Raw genomic sequence first — 26,799 nt, 5'->3', positions numbered from 1 at the left:
CCTCTATGGAAAGGCTATGAAAACATATTTGATATTTTTGCAGCTTTCATTCTGTGGATGTGTATTTTAAATGTTAAGGTTTTCTGGTTAAAATACTTTGAAATAATTAAACATTAATAATAGTTCATTTCAACTGTGAAATTAGACTACTGTCTAAGACCAAGACATGAAAATGTCTAGACCAGCGAGACATTTCATGTCTTTAACTTCTGGTTGTTTTTATTAATTCTCTTATATTCTGCTTTTATGAGTCCTGGTTGGACCCTTCCTTAAGATGTAAAAGTCAAGATTACCATTAAAACACTGAAGTAGGGTAGAGTGTCTATCAAGAAATGTAAACCAATCAAATGGGTATCTTACGGCTTCCCAGCATTTCATGTAAGCAGAAGACCCCAGAGGTACCTAGGAATACTGCTTTTTTAGGAAGTTCACAGTATAAGTATGTTTTCCTGGTCTCTCCCTCTTATGCCTTCTCTTCTGTAACATATTTTCACATAGAACATTTAGTTTGGCACTTAAAGAGATAAGACTATTTTGGTGGGATTTTCTTCTTTTAGTTTTGATCACCTAATTAATTCATTTATAAAAAGTCATTTTTATACTTATTTTAGGCCGGGTGCAGTGGCTCACGCCTGTAATCCCAGCACTTCGGGAGGCCGAGGTGGATGAATCCCTTGAGGTCAGGAGTTCGAGACCAGCCTGACCACCATGGCAAAACCCCATCTCTATTAAAGATACAAAACTTAGCTGGATGTGGTGGTGCATGCCTGTAATCCCAGCTACTTAGGAGGCTGAGGCAGGAGAGGCACTTAAACCTGGAAGGCGGAGGTTGCAGTGAGCCGAGATTGCGCCACACATTCCAGCCTGGTCAACAGAAGAAGACTCTGTCTCAAAAATAAAAAATAGGCTGGGCACAGTGGCTCACACCTGTAATCCTAGCACTTTGGAAGGCTAAGGCGGGTGGATTGCCTGAGCTCAGGAGTTCGAGACCAGCCTGGGCAACAAGGTGAAACCCCGTCCCTACTAAACTACAAAAAATTAGCTGGGCATGGCGGCGTGCACCTGTAATCCCAGCTACTCGGGAGGCTGAGATGAGAATCACTTGAACCCAGGAGGCGGAGGTTGCAGTGAGTCAAGATCACACCATTGCTCTCCAGCCCGGGTGACAGAGCAAGACTCCATCTCAAAAAAAAAAAAAAAAAAAGAAATTTAATAAATAAATATACTTATTTTAAATCCTTCTTTTAGATTAGTCTTTCAAAGTAGTAGTATAAGTGAGTTTGTATTTCTCTTGTATTTTAAATTATTTAACATTTGAACCATGGATGTCACCACTAGATTTACTTTGATGAGTAAATGATGCCAAAGCTCTTGAGGTTTAGGGTAACTATGGCCATATTTTCACAAAATCATAAACGGACAATTATTTTTCTCTATACTGCTGCTAGCCATATGTTAAATGAGAAAATCAGCTCAAATAGGTGAATGAACTCTCTCTGGGTGAAATACCGGAGGGGGGTAAACCTTGTTAAGAAATTTATGCATACTGTTATTTCAGATCATATCTGTTTACTGCTGTTAATGCTTTTTATTGTCTTCACAAAACAGACTCAGACAAAAAAGAGCATTTTTTTCCCCGTTGTTCTAGCATGTATATGAATTTAAGGAAGGGGATGGGGCTGGGAAGAATTCAGAAATAATCAGGCAAGAACTATTAAGAAAATGCTCAACTAAGCATGAACTTGTTTAAACAACTATTGAGGCCTTTTATAGCTTTTTTGTGATTTGTTTTGGAGTGGGCAGTGGAATACGACAAAATTTTTACATGTGCTCTTCAGCAAGGGACTTGGAAATACTTATGTATGTGCATTATCTCACAGTACCCTTCTCATTTAAAATGAGGGGACGTGTTCTTTTTCCTCGTTTTCCTAATGGGAGGCTTGAGACCCAAAGAGGCCAAGTGGCTGGACCAGTGAGATAGCATGGAGCTGGAATGGTCATTTTTTGACTCAGATTTGGCATTGGTTCTCTAAGGATGAGTGGTATTGCTGTGTACATTCTAGGAAAGTTGTCCGTATTGGTAGAGCCAGTACACACGCTCCCTAGTTTTTTAAGCATTTAATTTGGCATCTCCTTTTGTCATCATTGTAGGAGCTGTTTAGAATGTCATCAAGAATTGCTGACTAAATAGTCACTACTACTTTGAGTGAAAATTCAGTGCTTTCACATCACTCTGGCAAAATTAAGGAGAGCTTAAGAATTTCTGGTGAACCCCCAATAAAGCCCTTTATGTCTAGATTGTTGAGATTACGTTCCTGTGCTTGACTTTTTTTTTTTTCCCTGAGCAGTAGTAAGCATTTGGATATCACTTAAATGCCTTCAGAGTCTAGTTCCACTCTAGCTGTGAAGCAGCTGAGCACAATAGAAAGTTGGCTTTAGTTTTCCCTTTCGTATTCTTTTTTTAATCAGGGAGTGTTATGGTTCTGGTTTATAAGACATTCTTGTTATACTTTGGCTGTATAATAAATCTTTGCTCTTAAATAATAGACTATGCTCATTGCAGTATAGAAACATACTTGTTTTGATATCAGTGATTCAAGTTGATTGTTTCTAAAATGTCTTGACATTTTTTCCAGTCCATCCTCTCAGGATGGAAACGTATATTGTCCCCATCAGCTATTACATTAGGCATTCCACCTACATGTATTCAGTATACAAGGTTGTTTTGGAGTATTTTCCCAGTAATGTATTTCCATTTTCTCAGATGGAGAAACAAGGGTATCCTGGTCTTTTCTAAGCTTCACAGCTCAGTTATTATGAGACCCTGGGCTATTCATGCAATTCTGTCTTGTAGTCTCGGTGTTTTATAACATGAGAATGATTAACTTTAGCCGTAGATAATCAGAAAGTTATTTGCTGTTCTCAGGTCAGTGGAGAGATCTTTCCCCAAATACTGAGAGTATTGATCTACTTGCTCTAGACACAGTGTGAAAGACTGGGTCAGTGGTGGTGCTTGGTAGAGCACAGGCAGATCTTTTCAGATTTTCATAGAAAAAGCAGGGATAAAATGTTGGGATCAGTAAAGGAAAGGATAACAGTCCCCACTTTTTATATCTGCTGGTTTCGAGAATTGGATATGTTTGAAGCATCTACACACTTACTTGGAGTGGGTAGGCTCTCTCTCTGGTTGTGTCAACTCTTATGGCTTCTCTTGGTGAAGATGGCCAGCCTGGGAGCAGTGAGCCCTCTTCCTTATCATTAGGTAAGTTCATGGACTTCAGTGACCAGTGTGGTTATTCTGTTTGTTAATCCAAATTAAATTACCTTTCTAAGAAACAAGTGCATATGAATACAGCTTTGGTTTTTTGTCCTCTTGTTGAGAAGTTTGCTAAGCTCATAAAAACTGATCGTTTCTAAAAGGCTTTTGATCTTGTATTTTCTGATGACAGTTTGTTGTTCGGAAAGATTTCTTATCACTTCTTACATTTAGGTGTAATTTCACCTTCGTACTGAAATTCACAGCTTTCTGAGGTATTGAGCATAATCACATTTTACCCAAACCCTCCCCTGTTGGCACGTCAGTCAGTGAGACCTCAGCATGGATAGGTGGCTCAGTCATGAGAACTCCCCAGCGCGAACAATGTCGTAATTACATTAACCAAATGTGACTGACATTTTGTGAGTTTATCTGTCTTCATTAAACTTGTTCACCTTCTCTGAAACCCTTCATGCTGCACGCTAGCACGGAGCAGCCGTATCCCTCGACCCAGCATGAGTCAGGGGTGCAGCCGCGATACCAGCCGTGAGAGCAGCCGAGATACAAGCCCTGCTCGGGGCTTTCCTCCACTTGGTGAGTACACGTAGGTGCTGGCTGAGGAGCAAAGAGTTCCTTTCCCTGCTTGTCCGAGACACTGCTAGGCGGAATGACCTGCTTTTCCTCCTCTACTGTCCTTGTGATCCTTTCTTCTTTCTTTCCTCTTCCTTAGTTACCCCTTGTCCCCCTCTGCATGCTTGAATTTTGGCAACTTCGAATTTTTATATATTAGAGGAAAAAAACACCACTTCACTCTGTACTGTTGTCATTGTGACCACTTGCTCTTGGGCAAGCCCATCTGTGTGGTAATTTGTAACCTAAGGCAAAACTCAGCCGAAGTGAGTTGCTGCTTAAAAGTAAAGTTAATCCAAAGTTTATTCTTAGTCATTGAATTTTTACAATTTATCTTTAATTTTACTACAGATCAGTCTATATGTAATTTAATTCAAAGAAGGAACTAAAGTACAATTGCGATAATGTTTAGAAAAGTAAAGTGAGTTTTCTTTTTAGAGTTAATAGTCCTGCCATCTCTAAAATGGACACATAATAAACCTTTTTTAGTTAGTATAAACTGTCGATCCCCAAAAGACATCTGTCAACACATACTTTTGTGAAAAGGAATATTTTGTATTCTTCAATAATTATTTTTGGCTGCTGGCCATGTTAAGTGCTGTACAGATGTCCATTTTCCTCTTGATAAGCATAAACGTAGAAATCATTTTATAATAATTAGACGTAGACCTGAAATTATGTGGATCTGTGGACTCCAGCAGTCTGTTAATTTTAACTATGTATTTATGTAACTGGTCTTTTGAAAACTATACATGCCACTACGAAAGAGGGACGTTAAATCAAAAGCATAAGGTCTTAATATTTGCCTCTACCTAGCCCCTTCTAATGTTACTCACTTCTTCTGATCTTTTTTCCCTAATCAGTGTCGGTAATCAAAATCTAGATGTATTTCTTTATGACCCATTGTCCTTTATGAAATTCTGAAAAAGAACAGGTAACCAGATGCCAAACCCCTGCTAGATGGTCCCTGTGATTTAGCAAGGCAATACCTGTTGTGAGGTGTTCCACCTTGTTAGCATGAGCCCTTGAGTGGGGCAGCTTACCTATTGCATGTCACCTATTCCACAGCAGTCTGAAGCATTACAGCAGAATTCTCAATAATCAGAGGTGGCAATGATTTTTTTTTTTTTTTTTTTTTTTTTCTGAATGAACTGGTGATTTTTCCTTTTAAATTAAGGCTGTATATCTTTGCATCCTTGCTCACTATTTGACCTTCTGAACAACCTATTTATGAGTAAAATTCAATCCCTTATTGGTTATTTTGTCTCTTAGAAGCAATTCAGTGTTTTCCTTTCAAATATGTACTGTTATTTTTGATACTGTCCGTGGAAGCATCCTTTGGAATCTGGCATGTGGAGCAGGCAAGATGTGCTGAATTCTTGAGATCCTAATTGAACTCTGAGTGGTTGAGTGAATCTGGTCTGTTTTGTACATTGTTTGATTAAATGGATCTGCTTAGCTGTCTTGGTGACAACCCAGAATGTTGAAATGTGTAATTGCCACTACCAAGGCAGAAGCTGTGGGTCCTCACAAACTCTAGCATCAGCACGTCTTCTGTTGTGGTCAGGGCAATAGTTAAGGTCTTCGAGCTAAAATTTTTGTATCATGCTTTTCCCCACCTTGGGTTAAACCTAACCCTAAAACTTATGTCCAGCAAGAACAACAGCATTGCTCATGTGTACACACACCGTTTGGAGCAGGCAGCAGGCATAATGCCTTGTGGTCCCTGTTCATCCTCTGGGACAGGTATTATCATCGTCAGAGTCTTAGGCAGAATAAGCCACTTTCTCAAGATCATGCAGCTAAATGGTGGAGCCAGGGTTTGAATTCAGGTTTGACTTCAATCCTGCCTCATTTGGAAGTAGTTCGGATAATTCAGTGTCTTTCATCTGTTTCTCGAAAATATATTAAATGCTTGTTCTGAGGCTTCTTGGGGTCGGGGGTTAGAAGATGTTTCTGAGTCATTTATTTCCAGGCTTGGGGTTAGGACCTGGGAACTCAAAGATATATCCCAGAAGGTTGTTGTCCTCAGGGGAGCTTACTACACATCCTCTGAAGGTTCCTTCTTTAGCTCATTCATTTTAATAATCTCTTCCCACCCTTTTTGGAAATTAGTGAGATTGTGTGTCAGTGCTTCTTTGAATCCACTTATGTAGCCAGCTCTTTAACAACAACAACAACAACAACAACAAAAAGAATGAAAGTACTTATATTCTAGTGAATATATATTTTTAAGTTTGCATTTTTATTGTTTTGGACCATTTTGATGGTATGAATATATATGGTTATGGTGATAATTTTTGATTAAGGGAAATTAAGGGCTCTAGGGCTGCTATAAATTAGGCTTTCACATAAGTGGGTCTACCTTGGATTCCAGTGTTGGGTGTTAACTTGTGAATGTGACAGAGGACTCATGGCATGACAGATTTTTTTTAGAATATTCTGTTGAAACTGAACTAAAGGACCACTTTATAAGGAACCTACATATCAGGTACTGCTTAAAAACTATTTCAGTCTGAACTATCAAGATAGTGATGTGCTTGTACAAAATGTATAGTTTGCTTCAGTCTTAAGATATTTTACCAACTTCCTTATTTAGGGAAAGTGATAATTTTATAATATTCTTTGCCAATTTAGTTTTAATTTTTGTGAATCTTGAGAAAGGGATATTTTCCTTTTTTTGCAAGCTGGTAAAAATTGCCAGGTAATCTTTGCTATTTAGTACCACATGTACCATAGAGATGCACATTTCATAAAGTAACATGGACCTTAAAAATTATATTGAAGAATTTGAGGTATTGATATTTTATGACTGAATGTGAGAGCGTTAACATGTACAGAATACTCTAGTAGTACGGATAAAATGTAGCACTGCTCAGTATTATTTTGTTAAACCTATAAATTTTCTGTGGTATAATCACTGTGAATTTTTCAGAGTAATGAATGGAAGCATATTATCTTTTGTTTTTCCTGAGGTTAACGAAAAGCCATATGTTGCATGAAACTGTAGTCAATAAGTTAATGTTTTGAACCAAGTCTTTATTTCATAATTATTTCTAAAAGTTGTTTTCTATCCACATGAGGACAGAATTTAGCATGTATTTCCCTCAGGTTGATGAAGTAATATGCTCGTTAAGAATACTTGTTAATAAAATGGTACTATAATGTCAGATTGTAAATTGGAGGTTGCTCTTAACTGTTACTGCCACCACCAGCACCACCCAACACTAACCAATGTTTAAGTTGCTTTATAATCTCTTTTAATCCACTCAGTAACTCCCAAGAGGTAGGTACCATTAACCATTATTAGCACCATTTTACAAACAAGATACTGAGACACAGATAGATTTAGTACTTTGCCCAAGGTCAGTCCTATGGCTAGTTGTGATCCAACGAGCATTTACAATTGCATTACTGAGCTGGTACTCATAACCAGTGTACTGTAACTGCCTCTCCAAGGAAGATCATTGAACTTAATACAGCTAAATTCAAACAATTACACAAGTACTAATAATTAGGATATGGCCAGGCGTGGTGGCTCACACCTGTAATCCCGGCACTTTGGAAGGCTAAGGCGGGAAGATTGCTTGAGCCCAGAAGTTTGAGACCAGCCAGGCAACATAGGGAGACCTCGTCTCTACAAAAAAAAACAAAGCCGAATGTGGTGGCACATCCCTGTAGTCCCTGCTACTTGGGAGGCTGAGGCAGGCGGATCTGCTTGAGCCTGGGGAATCAAGGCTGCAGAGAGCCATTATTGTGCCATTGCACTTCAGCCTGGGCAACAGAGTGAGACCTTGTCTCAAAACAATAGTAATAATAATAATTAGGATATTCATGCAACAGAACAACAAACATTTTGACTGGGGAAAATGGAATTCCAACTGTTGAACCCCCTTCCTGTGATTTTATTTTATTTCCGTTGAAGTAACATTATGAACTTCTATGCTTGTTTTTGGTGCATGGTTGCATATGCATCACATACTGATAAAACATCTCGTGAGCTGAGTTAACAATCCGTCTTACTGCCGTTCCGCTCTGGGATGTAGACGGTGCTCTGTGACTCCTGCTGTTCTTCATGTTGCATATGTCCATACTGGCTGATAGAGGCTTCATGGCGTGAATATAACCCTGGAGTCCGAGTTGGTTGATGCATACTTAGTTTGGAGCACCTTTAAGAGCGCCTTTGTTGTGCCTGTGTGTTTAATAGCTGTGTGAGAGCCAGCTGGCCACTGTGAAGTTTGGGGATTGGCACTTGCTGTCCATTCATATCCAGCACCATTTCTTCTTGTGAGAAAACATGGCCTTGTTGGTAGCAGTCTCTGCATTTCCTCTGGACTGTGGCATTTTCTGTCTCTGGTACTTCTGTGTTAATCCTGTGGGTGTTGCCATTCCTTTTACCTGCAGCCTCTCGACGTCATTCCAGGTCCACTAGTGCTCTCTCCACTGCTGAATCTGTTGGGCAGTCAGGTGAACAAGTGCTAACTGCATGACTTGGCTTCTTCATATGTTCTAGTTTCACACCCATGTTAACATTTGTTTTCATCTGTGTCGGCTAGCACTTGGCATGTATGCACCTCATATTTTTTCCCCAATGTGCTTTAATTTTTTTAAGTTATTGAATGTTTATAGTTCTGTTAATAGGCTGTAGATGCTTTATAGCCTGTTTGACAACATCGTTTCTCCAGTGTTCATATTTACGTTAAAACAACAGGGAAGTAATTCCCTTCCTGCCACTCTGTCCCCAGGAAAATAACCAAAATTAGGTATTATTTAGGGTTCCTGTGGGGCAAGGGGGCATGGATATCATCCAACAGATTCTTTCCCTTCCAAAGTCTTTACTCCAAATAAACTGTCAAATATTAATGCTAGTTATTGATGTCAAGTTCACATTTTTAAGGTACCATTTAGTTAACAGCGCTGCAAATTATAGCATACATAATTTCATATGTATGAAAATAAATGTATTGTTCTCAAAGTTTTATGGAAAAACAAGATCAGGATTCAGGTAATCAAGTCAGGCCAGAGGTATCCTTTGCAGCCTGCAAACCCCAAACCTGCTCTCTCAGCTCTGTTTAGCAATACTCAACATCCACTGGTTAGCCACAGTGGCAAAAAGTAAGCATACAGTAGTACATCAATTTGTTAGATTTAACTGCCACTATTTTTATATGCTAACAGTCCCTAATGACTACAATTTTCTCAATTGAGTAAGGCATAATCTATGAATTTTCAGACCATTGATGGTAACAATTGTTACCAATTCACCGAGTCTGGTATTTTCTCTTTTCTTCTTCTAAATGAAGCCCCCTTTGCTTTTTTTGTTTGTTTGTTTTTGTTTTTTGTTTTTGAAACAGGGTCTCACTCTGTTGCCTAGGCTTGGAGTGTAGTAGCGTGATCTTGGGTCACTGCAACCTCTGCTACCTGGGCTCAAGCGATCCTCCCACCTCAGCCCCCCAAGTAGCTGGGACTACAGGTGCGTGCCACCATACCCAGCTAGTTTTTGTTGTTTTTTGTAGAGACGGGATTTCACTGTGTTGCCCAGGCTGGTCTCAAAACTCCTGGGCTCAAGCGATTTACCCACCTTGGCCTCCCAAAGTGCTGGGATTACAGGCAAAGCCACCGTGCCCAGCCTCCTATATATTTCTGATTATGTACATTTCCCTGAAGATTAGGGGCCAGACTGAGAGCACAGTCATAGGTATTCATCTCTTGGAAAAATCAGACTTCATAATAGTATCAGAGCCTTGAGAATATGGAACAGACTTGGCTCTGGCGAAAACATAAAGCTTATAGTTTTGCTTAGATCCAGATAAACATTTCCCCTTAAGATTTGAAATTCAAATTGTCTGTGATATATATCAAATGATCTATAGTCACTGTATGGCAAAGCTGTATGCATCTTGGAAGCACAGAATAATTGCATTGTTCTTATAGTTTTAATTTTGTATCTGAAAAAATCTATATATTCCCTGGAGCAAGAATTGCTGGCATGAGATTTTTTTTAAAATTTTATTAGACTTCGTTTTATTTAAGTTTATGCTGGGTAATTTTTTAATGGCTTATAATTGAATTACTTTCATTCTGTTACTCATAAGTCTCCTACTATCTACCCTTTTTTAATGAAAAAAAAACTTGAACAAAGATCATCTGTAAAACTATGTGTGCATAGTAAATCTCACATTTACACTTGTTTCATATTTCAACTGATATAGATAAATGTAATTTTTAATGGCCTTTTTTAGTTTATATGGCACATTACCTTTTAAACATAATGGTTAAGATGACAGTTGGAAAGACCAGCAAATGCATTAAAAAAGGGGATAGTATAACATACAGTTTTTGTTTCTTTTTTTAAAATTCATGACTGTATAACTATTGATTAGCAGTGTTTAAATTTTTCTCCCTTTCTGTGGTGGTGGAAGGTATAATGTTTTGAAATTGACATTTTTAAAAAGCTAAATAACAATTCACTTTTTAAGTTCACCAGTTTTGTAGGCACTGTCTTGTTGCATATCTAAAATTTTAAATACATTGTTTTATAGGAAAGATCAATTCATGTAAAATAGATATTAGCTTCCCTTTTATTCTAGATGCTTCCAGAATATAGCTAACATAGAGATTTTCGTTGTCCAAACGAAGTCTTATTTGTTAACACAGAGAAAATATTTTATCTTAACATTTTTCTTCCAAAGGTTTTTATACATTAGACTTTTAAATAAGAAATTTTTTACTGGTAGATAATGTACAACACACTTAATGAAGATACAACTTACACTGCCTTTCTCCTAGTATAGTTTTAATCTCCAGCACTTCCTAAGGAAGGTTGGTCAGCTGATTTAATGAGACTTTAAAAAGTGAGTTTTCATTTCCATGATCACAAGTAAGCTTAAAATAGTTGTTTGAACTACTAAATTTGTTTTAAATTCTTTGGATTCTTTCTATTATTTGTTTATCTGTATAAAAATTGCCATTCTAAATTATTTGAGGAACCCAGGTAAAACTTATATTATCTAAATTTTTAATGTTCTTCAGTGAAAGTGCTAGATTTTTTTAGTGATTATTAAATAATTTTAATAAATTGATTTTTAAGTAATTTTTGTTGACACAGGCATCGTGACGAACAAGTATCTAAAATTAAATGAGCTTAGCAATAGTTAAACAGAAGTGACACTAATAAAAATTTGCACAGAAATCAATTTAATACATTCGTTTCAAATTTTAAGTTTTTACCACACATTGCATTAGAACTCTTATGAAACCATGAAGCTTTCTAATTAGTTTGACCAAACATCAAGGCCACTTGCCTCTACAGGGAAAGCTAAATAGATTAAAAGACTCAACTCATAGCCTAGCTCCCTTTTATAATAAGTTCCCGCTTCCCTCTCATATCAGAAACTTTTCAATAATAAAATACCATGTTTGAACAATTTCGAGTGACAGTGCTTTGTGGCACGATAGCATTAAATGTGAACAGCTTAACCTCTACCACTGGTAAACAAGTCAAGTGTAGTTAAAATTGGCTAGAGACTTTTCAGTACTTCTGTCTACTTGGTGGGAAGAGGCAGTAGTCCTTGCAAGGAATTGAAATAATTTGAATTAAAGTGACACATCTTTTGCTTTTGTTTTTTAAATAGATCGGTTTGGGCTTGGCCAGCCAGGAAGAATACCTGGTTCTGTGAATGCCATGAGAGTTCTGAGCACAAGTACAGATCTTGAAGCTGCTGTTGCCGATGCTTTGGTAAGAGGCACAGTATGTATGTACACAGTCTTTTTGAAATACTCATCTGCATTTCTCTCTGTCCTGACAGGAAATTGCCCCCAAATCAGGTTATGAATTCATCTTTGAAACTCTTTAAAATTGTGTTAATGTTGGGTAAATTTATATTGTTATTGTTTGCCCCTTAAACTTTTACCTCTGCACACATATAAGTGAAAATGGACTTTACAGAAAATATTAGCGTCAAGTATTTCTTATCTGTGCTCTTCAGTATCAAGGAGCTTTTGATGACCCTGGACTTCTCAGATGTCATTGGGCTTCTTTTTTCTTTTTAACCATGTTTTTTTTTCTGGCATTTCCTTTTTTCCATTCTGTTGCTTCTGTTGCTTTACAGACTTTGATGGCATAACCTAGACATATTATTATAATAATAGGTAATAGAGTTTGAGGTTTGAAAATCTTGCATTTATTCTGTTATCTTGTCTGTTTGATTTTATGTTGTTTTTCCTAAATCTTTGAGGATGTGAAGCAATGGTGGAATATGTTTTTGCATCATTATAGTGTAATATCTGAAAAACATAAACGATCATGGATCCTTTAATTTTTTTGGTTATACCAAAAAGTTTCTTAGTAGAATCAGCTTGTGGTCAGATTGCTTTTTAAAGATGCATTTCAGCTAGTCACACAGTCTCTTGCATATTCTGGTTTATGTGCTCAGCATTTGAAATGGATATTCTTTAGAACTGTCTGATCACTGGCCTTGCTCTTGCTGTTTTAAGATTTATTCTCTTGTAAGGGAAAAAAGTATGTAATATCCTGCTTTCAGACTCTGAAGTTTTTAATCCAGCCATGTTTTTTCAGATCAACATTTTATAGTTTATGGCTATGGTGATTCCAGTTTTCATTCCTTCTTGTCTTGCCCTCATTTATTCCTGCTCAGTCAGGTTCTTTGACAAGTGTCTGTGAGCAGTTTGCTGCTCTCCTAATCCTTTTCCTGTAGGCAAGCTGCCTGGCCACCTGTATTCCTCAACCTTATGTATAGAAAGACTTTTTTCTGGCAGGTGCTAGAGTTCAGGGTAACTGCTCTAACCATGGCTTTAGGAGTCAAGAGCTGGAACAGAATTATGTGAAGCTGTTTGTCCTTCCAAGTTGCAGCATTTAGAATCTGTATCTTATTTGTTCAGAGACCCTGGGAAGTGGAGGTCAAAGGGGTGGGAAATGATGGATGTGAAACCCTTAGTTGAGACTTCCACTTAAGGCAGGGAAATTTCTTAGTTCTTTAAAGAACTGCATAAGGGACTGTGTGTAAAGTTCTAGGAGGCGGAATAGGACTTGAGAGTTTGAGCTTTGGCTTAACTTGACTGGAGCTTTTCTCTGAGCTCTAGCTCCCATTAGATTCATGCTGCCCTTGTTACTTTTTGTCCAAACTGTTTAGTCTCTCCAAGTGACCTGCTTCTGAAGAGAAAACACAGAAATGGTACAGAATCTTTGCCTCGCTGAATAGACACCACGGCGCCAGACAGAATGTCTCAGAGGAATAGATAGTAGAATTAATGGTGACCTTAGAGATTTGCCTCACCGATATGGGAAAAGTTTTAGCAAAGAATTACAGCAAGTTACCAGAAGGTCTTCTGAGACGTGGAGGAGGGTTAGGAAATGCCATTTTGAAAGCATTCTTTATTATTATTAGCTTGATGTGAAACGCTTGCTAACCTGTATTTTTGGTTTGCTAAGATATGTTTTGCTGTACACTTTTGTTGCAAGAACAATCCCTACATATGCTTCTGACATAATTCTCTATGCTTTTTCCCCATCCTTCAATATTTTCCTGCCTACAGCTGTTAGGAGACTCCAGGAGCAAGGTACCAGTGCTTTAACTTTTGTTTTACAACTTTATTTCTTCTGTTGCAAGTATATTTCTTTTAGAAGCTAGTGAAAACCAAAAAATGTAGTATAGAAATTCTGGTCTGAAATATGATTTTGTTGAATCGTAACAGTGATTCACCATCATTGTTGTCTTTATTCATGGTGGAGTCAGCCACCTTTCATGTACATCTGTTTTAGTATTTATTTTGAATGTCAAGCTCTGCTCCTTCGCCTAGTAGTGTTTCATTTTATTAACTCAGTTTGTGCATATTCTTACGTCGTCATGATTTCATGAGTGGATTTATCAACATTTTTCTTATTTTAGGAGTCTGGATTTTGTGTGACCATGTAATTTATTATCCAAACAAAAATGCTTTTGAGATTAAAAGGGGGATGCTATCAATAATTATGACAATAGGCTTAAGGCAGAACAGTCCTGAGCAAGTTGGATTAACAATAATATGCCATATTATTAAAGAAGTATATTTGTATGGTTTAAGCCAATCGCTATTTGTTTTGTTTTTATCAATTTTGTATAGTTGCTGCTATATCATATTTGTGGGTATAACAGTTTTGTATTCAGGGTCAGAGAAGTGAATAAAGTGGGTATTATAGTCTACTTTCAAAGAAGCCTATTTGTGTTTCAAAACCCTAAGTCTTTAATAAAAGTGGCCAGGAGTTCAAAACCAGCCTGGGCAACAGAGGGAGATGACTTAGAAATCCTTTTACGTGGGCTGCTTCTGCCATTGACATTTCAAATTCTGACTTTTTTAGGAAACATAAATATTCACACAAGTTTACCCATAGACTGTGCTCAAGATATATTGCTTTTGACTGGGGAGGGGCTGTTGGCTGCACGTATTTGCATTGTGCCAGGTGCCCAGCTGAAATATTTAACATATAATTTCATTTAATCTTCACAACAAGCCTGTATGATAGGTTTAATTATTGTTGTCTTAAAGATGGGGAAACTGAAGCAAAAGGCCTAGGAGGCTTTCAGAAGTCATGCAGCCCAGTCAGTGTTGGCACCAAGGTTGTGATGTGTCTGTCTTCCTGTAAAGTCTACGCACTTTACTGGAGGCCATACTCTTTCCCCTCTACTACGGAGTGCTTTGCTTATTTACCTAATGGAAAACTGCTTTTCTGTTTTTATTTCCCTAATCTATAAGCACAGGAAAAGTGTGTGTGTGCATGTGTCTTTTTACACTTAACTCTTTGTTGTAGATTTTGTTTGGTGTGACTCACAGTCATTTCACCTTTCTATTTCTTCCTCAATCACTCCCATCCCTCATTGGACCTGTCAGAAGAAGCCTGTGAGGAGGAGATATGAGCCGTATGGGATGTATTCTGACGATGATGCCAACAGTGATGCCTCAAGTGTTTGCTCTGAGCGCTCATATGGCTCCAGGAATGGTGGCATTCCCCATTATCTGCGGCAGACTGAGGATGTAGCAGAAGTTCTCAACCACTGTGCTAGTTCAAACTGGTCAGAAAGGAAAGAAGGGCTTCTGGGCCTGCAGAACTTACTGAAGAGCCAAAGAACACTGAGGTGAGGACCACAGCAAGAATATGAGCTAAGTTTGAATCTCCTGTTGGACTCTTCAGGGGTTTAAAGGGATTTCCTATAATTAATGGAGTCTAATTCCTATAATTAATGGAGATACCGAGAGGTCTGCTTGCAGGAACAGGCACTAAAGGTACCAAGGTGACTTAAGACACAGTCCTTGCCATCCATTTGCTTTGCCATCCATTTGCTTTGAAATATCTGGCAAATATCCTTTTTTTCTTTACTTTTTTTTTTTTTTTTTTGAGATGGAATCTCGCTCTGTTGCCCAGACTGGATGCAGTGGCACGATCTTGGCTCACTGCAGCCTCCACCTCCCGGGTTCAAGCGATTCTTCTCCCTCAGCCTCCTGAGTAGCTGGGACTACAGGTGTACACCACCACACCTGGCTAATTTTTGTATTTGTAGTAGAGACAGGGTTTCACCATATTGGCCAAGCTGGTCTTGAACTCCTGACCTCGTGATCTGGCTGCCTTTGCCCCCCAAAGTGCTGGGCTTACAGGCATGAGCCACCGCGCCCAGCCCATCTGGCAAGTATTCTGTAATTTATTAAGCTGATAAAAGATTTAGGGTGGACACAGTGGCTCATACCTGTAATCCCAGCACTTTTGAGAGGCCAGGACAGGAGGAGCACTTGACTCCAGGAGTTCGAGACCAGCCTGGGCAACAAAGGGAGACCCCATCTCTACAAAAAAGTTAAAACATTAGCCGGATGTGGTGATATGCATCTGTAATCCCAGATACTTCGGAGGCTGAGGCAGGAGGATCACATGAGCCCAGAGTTGGAGATTGCAGTGCATTATGATTACACCACTGCCCTCTAGCTTGAGTGGCAGAGTGAAATCCTGTCTCAAAAAAAATAAAATAAATAAAAAAATAAAGACCCCATATTTGGTTCCCTTCTGTTTTATATTTGTCCAGTAGATGTTATTTGAGAAATCTTGGTGTACAGTATGCAGTTCAGGTTAAAACATAAAATAAAACAACTCTGGAGGTTAGTATGGTTCATTATACTTTAGGGTCTTGGATTAAATGTTATCACTCTTAGTTTGGAAAATTTTGATATGCATGTGCATATATGTAGCTTATAAATGTACATAGGAGATAACAAAATGGAGCACTCCAAAATAGTAACAGCATTGTCTTTTAGATGGATCGTTTTTGCTTTTTTCTTTGTTTCTGTTTTATAAATTTTCTAAAATAAGCATATATTACACATACCAAAAAAGTATGTGGTTATACCATATTTTGTCAAATCTAAGGCACCATAGACACACCCTTATTTTTAGCCCTTTAATTAATGCCGCGTATTAAACCATAACAGTGCAAAAATGTCATTGATTATAAGATGACTCAATTACAGAGATGTGAAAACGGGAGAAAGGAGATGTGAATGGGAATTAAGAAATGGGCAACTTAGAATACATGAAATGCAGTCTACTTTATCCTTTGGATGATTTTTATAAGATAAGTTAACGGTCATAGATGGGCATCCCTCTTGGGTTCTGTAAGGCTGAGCACTGCCTGATGAGTTGCTCAGCTCTCACTGTGGCTCTTCAGGCAGCCTGACTCCACCCTCCCGTACTCATACCTGCCCCTATTATTTGTCTGTTCACGAAGACGATACAGGAAGTTTTGCCTTCTGAAACGCAGGCATCCTGTGACACTTTGGTGACCTGTCAAAAACAGAAGATGATTTGTCACGATTGTTCCTCAAGAATCTGTTTAATCCTGGTGGTCCCACTTTGTAGATTCTTAGTGTTCACCAAGTACCCATTGAATAATTTCTAGGAATCTGTTGATTGGCATTGGTCTAATCTAGGTTACGTCGTTAACAATATTGAAGGGTTCTTGAACAAACTGTCTCATCCACGTAAGAGGGCATTAATCAGGGATGATTTGTGGAAGAGAGGACACTTCTATCAAACTTTAAACATGGGACTTGGTAGTAGTCAAGGATCAGAAAAGACAAAGGGCACCAATGTGAAATGAGTGTTTGCTTTGTCCTAGGTACAGTAGAAGGTACAATGTTTTATCTTTTAATCCTCTCAGCAGCCACGTGACATGGTCCTTATCCTGTTTGACCAATAAGGAAATCACAGGCTTAAAGATAGCAGAGTACTTATTTATTTTATTTATTTATTTTTGAGACTGAGTTTCGCTCTTGTTGCCCAGGCTGAAGTGCAATAGTGTGATCTCGGCTCACTGCAACCTCTGCCTCCTGGTTTCAAACGATTCTCCTGCCTCAGCCTCCTGAGTAACTGGGATTACAGGCACCCACCACCATGCCTGGCTAATTTTTTTATTTTTAGTAGGGACAGGGTTTCACCACATTGGCCAGGCTGGTCTTGAATTCCTGACCTAAGGTGATCCACCTGCCTTGGCCTCCCAAAGTGCTGGGATTACAGGTGTGAGCCACTGCCCCTGGCCCAGAGTACCTTATTTACAGCAGAACTGAGATTAAAATCCAGATCTGTCTGACCCTGAAACACATGCTGTTTTGTTTTTTCCCTTTTTTGTTTTGTACCTCTCATTAAAATGCAGGATAGACATGCTTTTTAAACTTTATTCCATTGCTTTTCAGTTGTAGCATGTGGAAAACACAGCTGGGATAAAATGGAAAGGATTTGGTGCATGGCTTTGTCACTTCCAGATGTGTTAGCTTGAGTAAATCACTCAGTCTTAGTTTCCTCATCTTAAAATGAGAACAAATCTCTGGTTTTATATTCCTATTTGATTTAGCTATAAATTAAATAAGAGTTTGTGAAAAAACATTGTTATGTAGATATGAATTATGTAAAGCTTATGTAGTTGACTGATCAAAAAAATTACCCAGGTGTGGTAGTGTGCACCTCCCAGCTACTCGGGAGGCTGAGGTGGGAGGATCACTTGAGCTTGGGAGATCAAGGCTGTAGTGAGCTATGATCGCACCACTGCACTCCAGCCTGGGTAATAGAGTGAGACCCTGTCTCAAAAATAATAAAAGTAGTAAATTCATTGATTTCTGTTTTATTTCTTCTAGTCGAGTTGAACTGAAAAGGTTGTGTGAGATCTTCACTCGGATGTTTGCTGACCCTCATAGCAAGGTAAGTCTGAAGTCATGCCTGCCCTATCTTTACCCCTGCATGTCTGTGTGCTCTGTGTGATATACTACCCAAGAATGAGAGAGAATTCCCGATAGTGCAGTTCCGACCTTACAGAGTCACACCAGTTTCAGCACTAGTGTATGTTACATCTTTTAAAAACAGAATTCTTGGAAACTTAAGTGTGCATAAAATTTCAAGTTAAATAAGTGTGTTTCAAGTAAATGTTATCAGGGAGAGAATCAGATGGTCTTTCTTATATTCAGCAAATATTTTTGTATGTCTCCTCTTAGCCAAACAGTGAGGTAGGTGCTAGGGTATAAGATTATATTATAATATCATGCATTTTTTAATGTTATAGTAGTGAAAATAAGTATATAATTATTTTTGTATCCCGTGTAGAATATGTCCGTATAGGACAAGATAGAAAAAATGAGAATATGTAATGGATTTATTGATAAACCAGGTTATTTCATAAAATAGGATTTTGCTGTTACCAAGAACTTGCTGAACGGGGATCACTTAGCTGGTGCCCACACCTCCTGAGGGCCATAGGGAACACTAAGCCCAAGGAATGCTTTTTTTGATGAGAGAGTCCCAGCTGAGGGGGAAATGCCCCTGAGTATGGGACAGAACACTTTCCAGGGGTGGTGGAAAAGACATGAGACAGGATATCTTTACAGAAGTTTACTTGGAGTCTAGATTTTAAATACTATTGTTAGGGAGAAGGCCCTTAGAGACTATTAGATGCTTTTAGAGGAAGAAGGTAAGGTGTGGAAATGGTTAGAACCTTAAATGAGCAGAAGCAAATCTTTAATGCTGACATGCAGGATCAACTACAGTTTTCCTAGTAAAGATGAGCTCCTCCAAGTCTTGCTGTAAGAAAGAAACCTGTGATGGCCAGAGAGCCCAGCCAGTTAGTCATCATCATCTTCTTTCTTTTCCTATCCTTGCTTCCTCGTAGGAATTGTCCTTGAAATATCAAACATCCATCCACCCATTCATTCACCCAGTCATTTTAACATTTACTGAGTACCTGCTCTGGGGCAGGGATATAGAAAAGAAGATATGGTCCCAGCCTTTTGAGGTGCTCATGAGAGTAAAGGGGAGTGAATGCAAGGGTTCTCCTCCCCTCCCCCCACAACAGCTCTCCTCACTCAGTGTCATTCTTGAAGCATGTCTTTAAACTTTCTGCTGTGACCCTCACAGCAAAGTCAACATTAACAATATTAATAAAAATCCACTGGGCACAGTGGCTTACACCTGTAATCCCAGCACTTTGGGAGGCCGAGGCGGGCAGATCACCTGAGGTCAAGAGTTCGAGACCAGCCTGGCCAACATGGCAAAACCCTGTCTCTACTAAAAATATAAAAATTAGCTGGGCATGGTGGCGGGCACCTGTAATCGCAGTTACTTGGGAGGCAATCACTTGAACCTGGGAGGCGGAGGTTACAGTGAGCTGAGATCGCACCACTGCACTCCAGCCTGAACAACAGAGTGAGACTCTGTCTCAATAAAAATTCAGGAAAGACTGAGCTTAAAGGCCACATAGATATCCAAAGATAAAATTTATCAAGATTTTTCTCTAAGATAGTGGTAAAAGCAGTAAGATTTAACTCATAAGCATAATTAGATTCTTAAGATTTATAACATGAACACTATTAGATGGTTTAGAACACTGATAAATTTCTGTTACCTGTCACCCCTAGATTGCTGATTCAGAAGCAGAATGTGAGGATAAAGAAGGAAATTTGTTTCCATCAGAAGTCTCTTGTACAGTGAGTTTGGAGGTCTCAGTTTAGTTAGTATTTGTTAGCTGCCTGTAAGCGAAGCCAGGAATCCCACAGCTGAATGACTTTTTCCTGAGCTGTCTCACAGGAGACCCCTGGTGGTGAATAGTTGCTGTGCTAGAAATGAGGCGATATAGGGTTCGTGGTTTGTCCAAGTAGAACAAGTTTCATTAACAAGGTAGGGATACTCAGTGCTACTTTTCTCTCTGAAATTGGTTCAGAGATATTCCACTGTGCACTCTATTTTGCCTTAGCAAAAATCATTACACAACAGCATGATGATTATGTTAATATTTTTATATATTTTATTCTAAGCCGTAATCTATTACTTTATGATATCTGAAATTGGTATACATCAAAATGTCTGACGTGAAAAGCAATAGCTACACAATAGTGAGTAGGTGTTTTTATTGGCTCATTTTATAATAGTATTTGTTGACTGCTAGATAGTGAATAAGAATACTATAGAATTAGGGCAAGAGGATTTGTTGTTGTTTAAGAAAGAAAAGCCTTCAGGATTAAACACAGAAAAGTTAATTTCTCTCTGTACTGCTTTTTAAAGACTTACATTGATGGAGGAGAGAATATTTCATTGGTTTGTAGCCTTTTCAGGTTTTCTTAAAAAAACGCATGAAAATGGTATTAATTCACTGCCAACTAACATGGAATTTGTTTTGTTGCATGGCCTCGTTTGCGGTGGAATTCACAACAGAGAGTAAGTTCCATTTCTTTTTCCTTTATCTGTTTTCTGCACTACATTTTCCTTCTGTACTATGAACAGTTGTTAACAGTGTTAAGCTAAGTTACAAGAGTCTGGGCAAAGCACGTATGGGCATTTTTAATGTTTTGTAGACTTTGGAGGAAATCGTGAATTCAATATGTGAACTACTTGGTTTTCATTTGTGTCTAGGTTTTCAGTATGTTTTTGGAGACTCTTGTGGATTTTATAATAATTCATAAGGATGATTTACAAGACTGGCTTTTTGTTCTTCTCACACAATTACTTAAGAAAATGGGAGCAGATTTACTTGGATCTGTGCAAGCAAAAGTTCAAAAGGCTCTAGATGTCACAAGGTAAGTGTTTAAGGGTTAGGTCCATTTTGATGTTACAGGATACTTGTAAGTGACTTTTTGCCATTCTCTTTTGTTACCCATGGCCTTTGTCACCCCCTTGAATATCGCTTTTACTCAGTTCTCACTTTCTGTTGTTGACATACTTGTTGACATGTCCCACCAGTCCATGAAATGAAATACCATATCTTCCTTGTGTTGATATTACTTTTGTGAGTATTTAAGACATATATAATAAACAAATGTAAAACTTTGGAAATTGATTCTCTTCTCATTAAAAAACATTTAAAGGGAACATTTAGAATATTTGTTTACATTTTTCTGAAGACCTTAGTATTTTTATTACTTCAACTTACAAGTCTTACTAGAAATTTTTCTATCGGTGTATGATGTAGAGTTTCCATTGGTCCAGGAAAATTCTCTAAATTAATAGTACACTGGCTAGAGATTAATAGCACATTTGCAGTAGTTGTGACCCTTCTGGCTGTTATGAGAAAAGAAAAGCTGCTGAAGCCCAGAAAAGTTAGAAAAAGTACATGCTGCTGCTGTTCAGAAACCGCTTCTCTATTGTCTATGCAGTTGTGGGTCCTCAATATGCAAGTATGAAAGTTGAAACATCTCAGAAGACACTTTGCAATAATGTCTTGGTTGTGATTTGGTGGAAGATGGATGGGGGGAATGTCAAATTGGTGAACTTTTTTAAAGAACAAAGGAATAACTTCCAAGTCACTCAGAAAATTATCAGGGCAATAACTTTTATAAGTTACTACAAACTGGAATAATTCTAGTTATCATAGAATTTCAAGATGGAAGGACCTTAAAGATGATGCTCATTTTATCAGTGAGAAACAGACAGTTTGCCTTGACTTTGTGTTAGTGGCTGTTTGGGAACACAAATCCAGGATTTCTGAAGATTGCACTGTTGTCTGTTTTTATTGTTGCAGGCTATCTTGTGGGTGTGTGTCCTCACCTCCTGTGGGGGCAGGGGGGTGGTATGGATAGCATTGGAACCTTCTCTTCCCTCTCTGACTCCCTTGACTAGCACAGTAGCACATCCTGCCCTGCCGGCATCTCCCTATGCGTGCAGCTTTTACATGACTCTGACTTCAAAGTATGCATTTGTTCCTCTACACCATGATGCCAGCTGTTTTCTTTTGGCCCTTGACCCTGTCAGTCTGTGTAATTGCATTGCTATAGAATTCTATTATCCAGAGCGATTACCCTTCTGGTTTTTAATGAACTCAAAGTAATGTACTTGCATCTGTCAGTGAGGCCATAAAAAAAGAATATTAAATAAATAAATAAATAAGAATCAAAGTAATGTACTAAATTTGCAATAAAGCTTTCAAACTTCGTCATTCCTTTGCATGGCTAAACTTAGTGGAGTTAGGGAGCATTACAGTACACCATTATACCAGTGGATTATAAAGGTTTAGCCAAGATTGACTGAGGGGCTAGGCTGATAAGCTGGTATCATTGAGTGGAGTAGATAGGATGGCTGTTTGTAGACTGGGGCCGGTTGTGGCCACATTGGGACATGGGCTCAGTAGTACCAGACTTTTCAAGAAAGGTCAGAAATGTGGATTTGGGCAACATATTTGAGAATTTTTTAAGATACTGTGAAGGCCAAATAAAACACATGTGAGCCAGACTTGGCCTGTAGGTCGCTTAATTTAGGTGAATTTACCAATGACCAGATCTATTTCATATATTTAGGAATGGTAGGAGTATTAAGATTGTGTTCCTAAACTTTGGTGATTAAGGAATACAATTGTGACCTCCTGTTAGTTTTTCTGGATGCCCCTTTAAGAGTCCTAATCTCAGTAGATTTGGTCTGAGTGCCTAAAGCGTTTTTAATATTCCCTTCTTTTTCTCAGCAGTTGAGATGCACAGGTGTTTAAGCTGATCTAGAATAGTCAGTGACTGCTAATAGGAGGTTTTAGTGATGGCTGAGAATTGCTTCTCAGTTTATAGACTTGAGTGCTAATCTGCCTCAATTTCCTTTCCTTTACCTGTGCCTAACAATGGCGTATTTCCCGATTATACACACCCATTACTGAAATGTATTCTCCATCCACCCCATGCTGCCAGAAGAAGGGAGAGACATTTTGTGGGTGGTTTGTTGACATAGTCACTTAAATTAGGTATATTAAAGTATGCTTTCCTTCCCGAAGAGATCTTCAGAGATTCCAGGGTATTATTGGATCAAGTTTACTTTTTATTAGTAATTATATGTAGGATAACACTGGTACCTGATATGTGCCATGTGCTTTTTATTTTTATTGTATGATTTTATTGACTTTTCAAACCAGTTCTATTTGCTTCATTTTACAGAGTCAAACCTACTTCTTTATTTTACTACATTTACGTAGATTGGGAAAAATCTCTAAGAGAGTCCAAAGAAAGCAGTGTAGATATTTGCCTTGCATTTATCTTTCCTGTTAATATGGAAGTTACATCACCATTTTCCACGTGGGCCCCATTGTGCAATTTTAAACTAATACTAGTAATTACAGCATTTTAACAGAAAGAGCAGTGACTCTCTGGCCAAGAGAGAGAAGGGGCTCCTGGGACCCCAGGCTTCTGTGTGTGATTTGTAGCTGGATGGGAAATGTTTTGTCGCCATCTCACAGGCATTCTTCTGTGGTGTGCAGGGACCCTAAGCAGTGACCAAGACCAAGGAGGATGATACGGTTAGTTTAAGCAGGGTCAGCTGTAAGCAGCCCGGTCAGGATGTAAAAATGAGATTTGGGTATCAGAAGTGATTTTTATGTTTAAGCAATATCCAGAAAGGTAGCTGGAGGGAAAATGAGCGAATCCTTAGAAAGGCAGGTAGAAATTTCTCCTTAGTTTATTGCTTAGTCTTAATTTTTTAAATAGCCACTCAAAGTAAGTTCAATTTGTGTTTGGGGACTTGCAAAAAGATCTTCCTTTTTCCATATTTTCTGTATAACATGTATTACTCTGCATAAAACGAAAAGCACTATTTATTAAAAATGTGAACAGGGTTTTACATACATTAACTTACAATGGTATGCTTTTGTTAAATAGTTTTACATTGTTTTGTAATAAATTTCTTTAAAAATAAGCACTTTTTTCCCACCAACCTAGGGACTCCTTTCCATTTGATCAACAATTTAACATTTTGATGAGATTTATTGTGGATCAAACTCAAACTCCAAACCTCAAGGTCAGTAATTATTTGTCATTACAATTCAACCCTGGAACTCACATTTGTTTAAATTTACTTTTGTTTATTCATGACCCATGTTTAGCTATTGTGAATAAATCTGCTGTGAGCATTCTTGTTTGATTCTTTGTGGACATGTTCCTGTTTGTCTTGGTTCAGTACCTAGTAGTGTATTTGCTGGTTCATTGGGTAAGTACATGTTTAGCTTTTTTAGAAACCACTAAAATGGTTATACCATATTGTATTCCTACCAGTAGTTTATGAGAGCTCTAGTTTTTCTGCATCCTCACCAGCATTTGGGCAGTACTAGTCTTTTTCACAATTAATATTTAAACTAGAAAATTAAGACATTCTTGTGTGTGGAGATAGGTATCTTATTGGAATGTTTAATATTAACATTCTAAGCTATGAAAGTTAATCATTACATGTTGTGGGAAATCATACCTGTAATAACAAGACCAAGTTTGAGGGAGGATGTATGTTAATTTGAATTAGGTCACGTTCATCATCTGTTCTTTGATCATTAACTTTTTGGAGGTTTTAGGATGAGTCTAACAAATAATTACCTTTTCCTCCTGAAGTCAAAGCTAGTTGAGAAGTTGATGGTGAAGTTAGGACAGAGCATCAGCTTGATTACTGAAAATGCTGCCTTACAGAACATGGCCTAGAACGTGTGACAAAACTAGAGCTGAACATGCCCTGCAGTCAGTGGCAGAACTGGAAATCCCACGGGCCCCTCTCAAGGGCTTCTGCCCTGGAAGTGTCTTGCAGCATAGATGAGGAGCAGAGCAAGCTTCTCTACAGGCAGCTAAAAATGAAGAAAACTGAGCCATGTGCCTCTTCCTGTCCCCAAACTTACCCATCAGCCATTTCATGCTTTTTCCTCTGTTGGATGTCGCTCCACGTGGAAACTATCGATACAGGAGAAAGGAAGGAGATCCCCCTCACCAGGGTTTACTTTTCTCTGGCCACCTGATAAGAATTGTGTTCAAAGATTCATCAAGTGTACTTAATGTTTATAATTATTGGCTCTTTCAGGTCAAAGTTGCAATCCTGAAATACATTGAGTCTCTGGCCAGACAGATGGATCCAACAGATTTTGTAAACTCTAGTGAGACAAGGCTTGCTGTTTCTAGAATCATAACCTGGACAACAGAACCAAAGAGTTCAGACGTGAGAAAGGTATGTCCAAGAGAACCGACGTGTAATTACAGATTGTTCCTGGGCTTGTGTTAGAGAAATGTATTTAGAAACTTGAAAACCGTGCCACCCACCCACAAACCTATATCACTAAGGCTCTGCTGTTGCCCTTTTCTCTCTCCAGCTCTGCCCAGTTTTGAATATAAAAATGAAAATCTGAAATCTTGCATGATGGGCTTATGGTTTCCCCAGGCATCTATTTTATATATTTTCTAATATGAAATCACTAGTAAATTAGTGTCTTTTACACAGATGTTTGTTTTCCTTATATCAGTTTGTAATACGTACTTTGAAGATAAAATTGCAGATCTAGGGCTAGCTGGCTACAGGGTCCCTGATGATAAAATGTGGTTGAAAAGTTTGATAAGACGTAATAGATGCTTAAAAAAGAGCAAACATCTTTCAATACATAGCACATAAGTATATGTGTGATATGTGAGTATGCGCTTTTGTAATGGAATGTTACTTAAGTATTGCCTGGTACGGGCTGAAACATATTCTATATTTGCATATTACCTCGATTAGGACCTGTTTGGGACAAACTAGCTTTGATCATAATACCCACTCCCTGTGGACATGCACATTAGAATATTTGAACTAGGACTTATTGTCCTTACTATTCTAATCAGAACATTACAGATAATTTCGAATGATTAGCCTGATGCTCCAAAAACCTCAACTTATTTTAATACTAGCTCAAGCCAAATATAAATAGAACATTGGATATATTGCCAGAAATCACTTTGTTCATTTGCTGTTTGAATGAGCTTCAACACTTGTTTTCAGTTATTTTGGATTATATAGTGTTACTTCACAAAGCTTTATCTCCACCGGCGTGCTACTTTCCATGCCTGCCCCACTACTTCTCCTTTCCCATTGTGAGGTGTACTTAACTCCTCACCTTCACACCTAACTTATACCCAGGTTCTAGGACAATAATCCTGATCTTCAGAGGAATTTCAGAAGATTTAGAATAATAGTTCACAGTCCTGGCTGCAATTAAAATCAACGTAGATTTCTGAGCTCTATTCCCAAGTAATGTGATTTAATTGGTATAGGGCAGAGCCTAGACACTCTGTTGTTTTTTCGATTGGGGTTCCTTTCACTCTTGGCTGATTTTTAATACACAGACAAGGTCTAGTATTTTGGGCCATGGCCTTGGAATGAATCTCAAGACATGCAGACTACTGATATAGTCTTGATCTGGTTCTTGCAAATTCTCTTGCTACGCAGTGTTGCTCCTCAGTATCTTCAGGACTAGGCTTGGCCTCTCTGTTCTCTGGCATCTTCCCTACCTCCCTTCCTTGGACCTAGAGTGTTTGTGCTTCCTCTAAACCCACTTTAGTGGTTAGGGCCCTGTTACCCTGGGCAACTTCCTTCAAACTGATGGAATACCTGCCTGGTTTTCTGTGTATTGTCAGCTCAATGCACT

The 26,799-nt window shown here is 38.4% G+C and overlaps 1 protein-coding gene across 50 annotated transcripts in view; it reads left to right on the top strand.

The window, feature by feature from the left end:
• CLASP1 (cytoplasmic linker associated protein 1) overlaps window positions 1-26,799 on the top strand; it is a 308,996-nt gene that overhangs the window by 224,221 nt on the left and 57,976 nt on the right. For 18 of the 50 annotated variants that reach the window (XM_063790384.1, XM_063790383.1, XM_054678919.2 and 15 more), the window contains 9 exons: window positions 3,743-3,850; window positions 8,291-8,353; window positions 11,521-11,624; window positions 13,442-13,465; window positions 14,774-15,018; window positions 18,056-18,119; window positions 20,817-20,980; window positions 24,089-24,167; window positions 25,206-25,349. In XM_063790384.1, the coding sequence (XP_063646454.1) occupies window positions 3,743-3,850; window positions 8,291-8,353; window positions 11,521-11,624; window positions 13,442-13,465; window positions 14,774-15,018; window positions 18,056-18,119; window positions 20,817-20,980; window positions 24,089-24,167; window positions 25,206-25,349 (995 nt within the window). The remainder of the gene's footprint in view (window positions 1-3,742; window positions 3,851-8,290; window positions 8,354-11,520; window positions 11,625-13,441; window positions 13,466-14,773; window positions 15,019-18,055; window positions 18,120-20,816; window positions 20,981-24,088; window positions 24,168-25,205; window positions 25,350-26,799) is intronic. The other 32 variants (XM_054678948.2, XM_054678934.2, XM_054678946.2 and 29 more) reach the window with 9 other exon arrangements.

This window comes from Pan troglodytes, chromosome 13 (assembly GCF_028858775.2).
Source record: "Pan troglodytes isolate AG18354 chromosome 13, NHGRI_mPanTro3-v2.0_pri, whole genome shotgun sequence".
Taxonomy (NCBI): domain Eukaryota; kingdom Metazoa; phylum Chordata; class Mammalia; order Primates; family Hominidae; genus Pan; species Pan troglodytes.
Note: the sequence above shows the minus strand (reverse complement) of the source record. Positions and strands in the feature narration are given on the sequence as shown.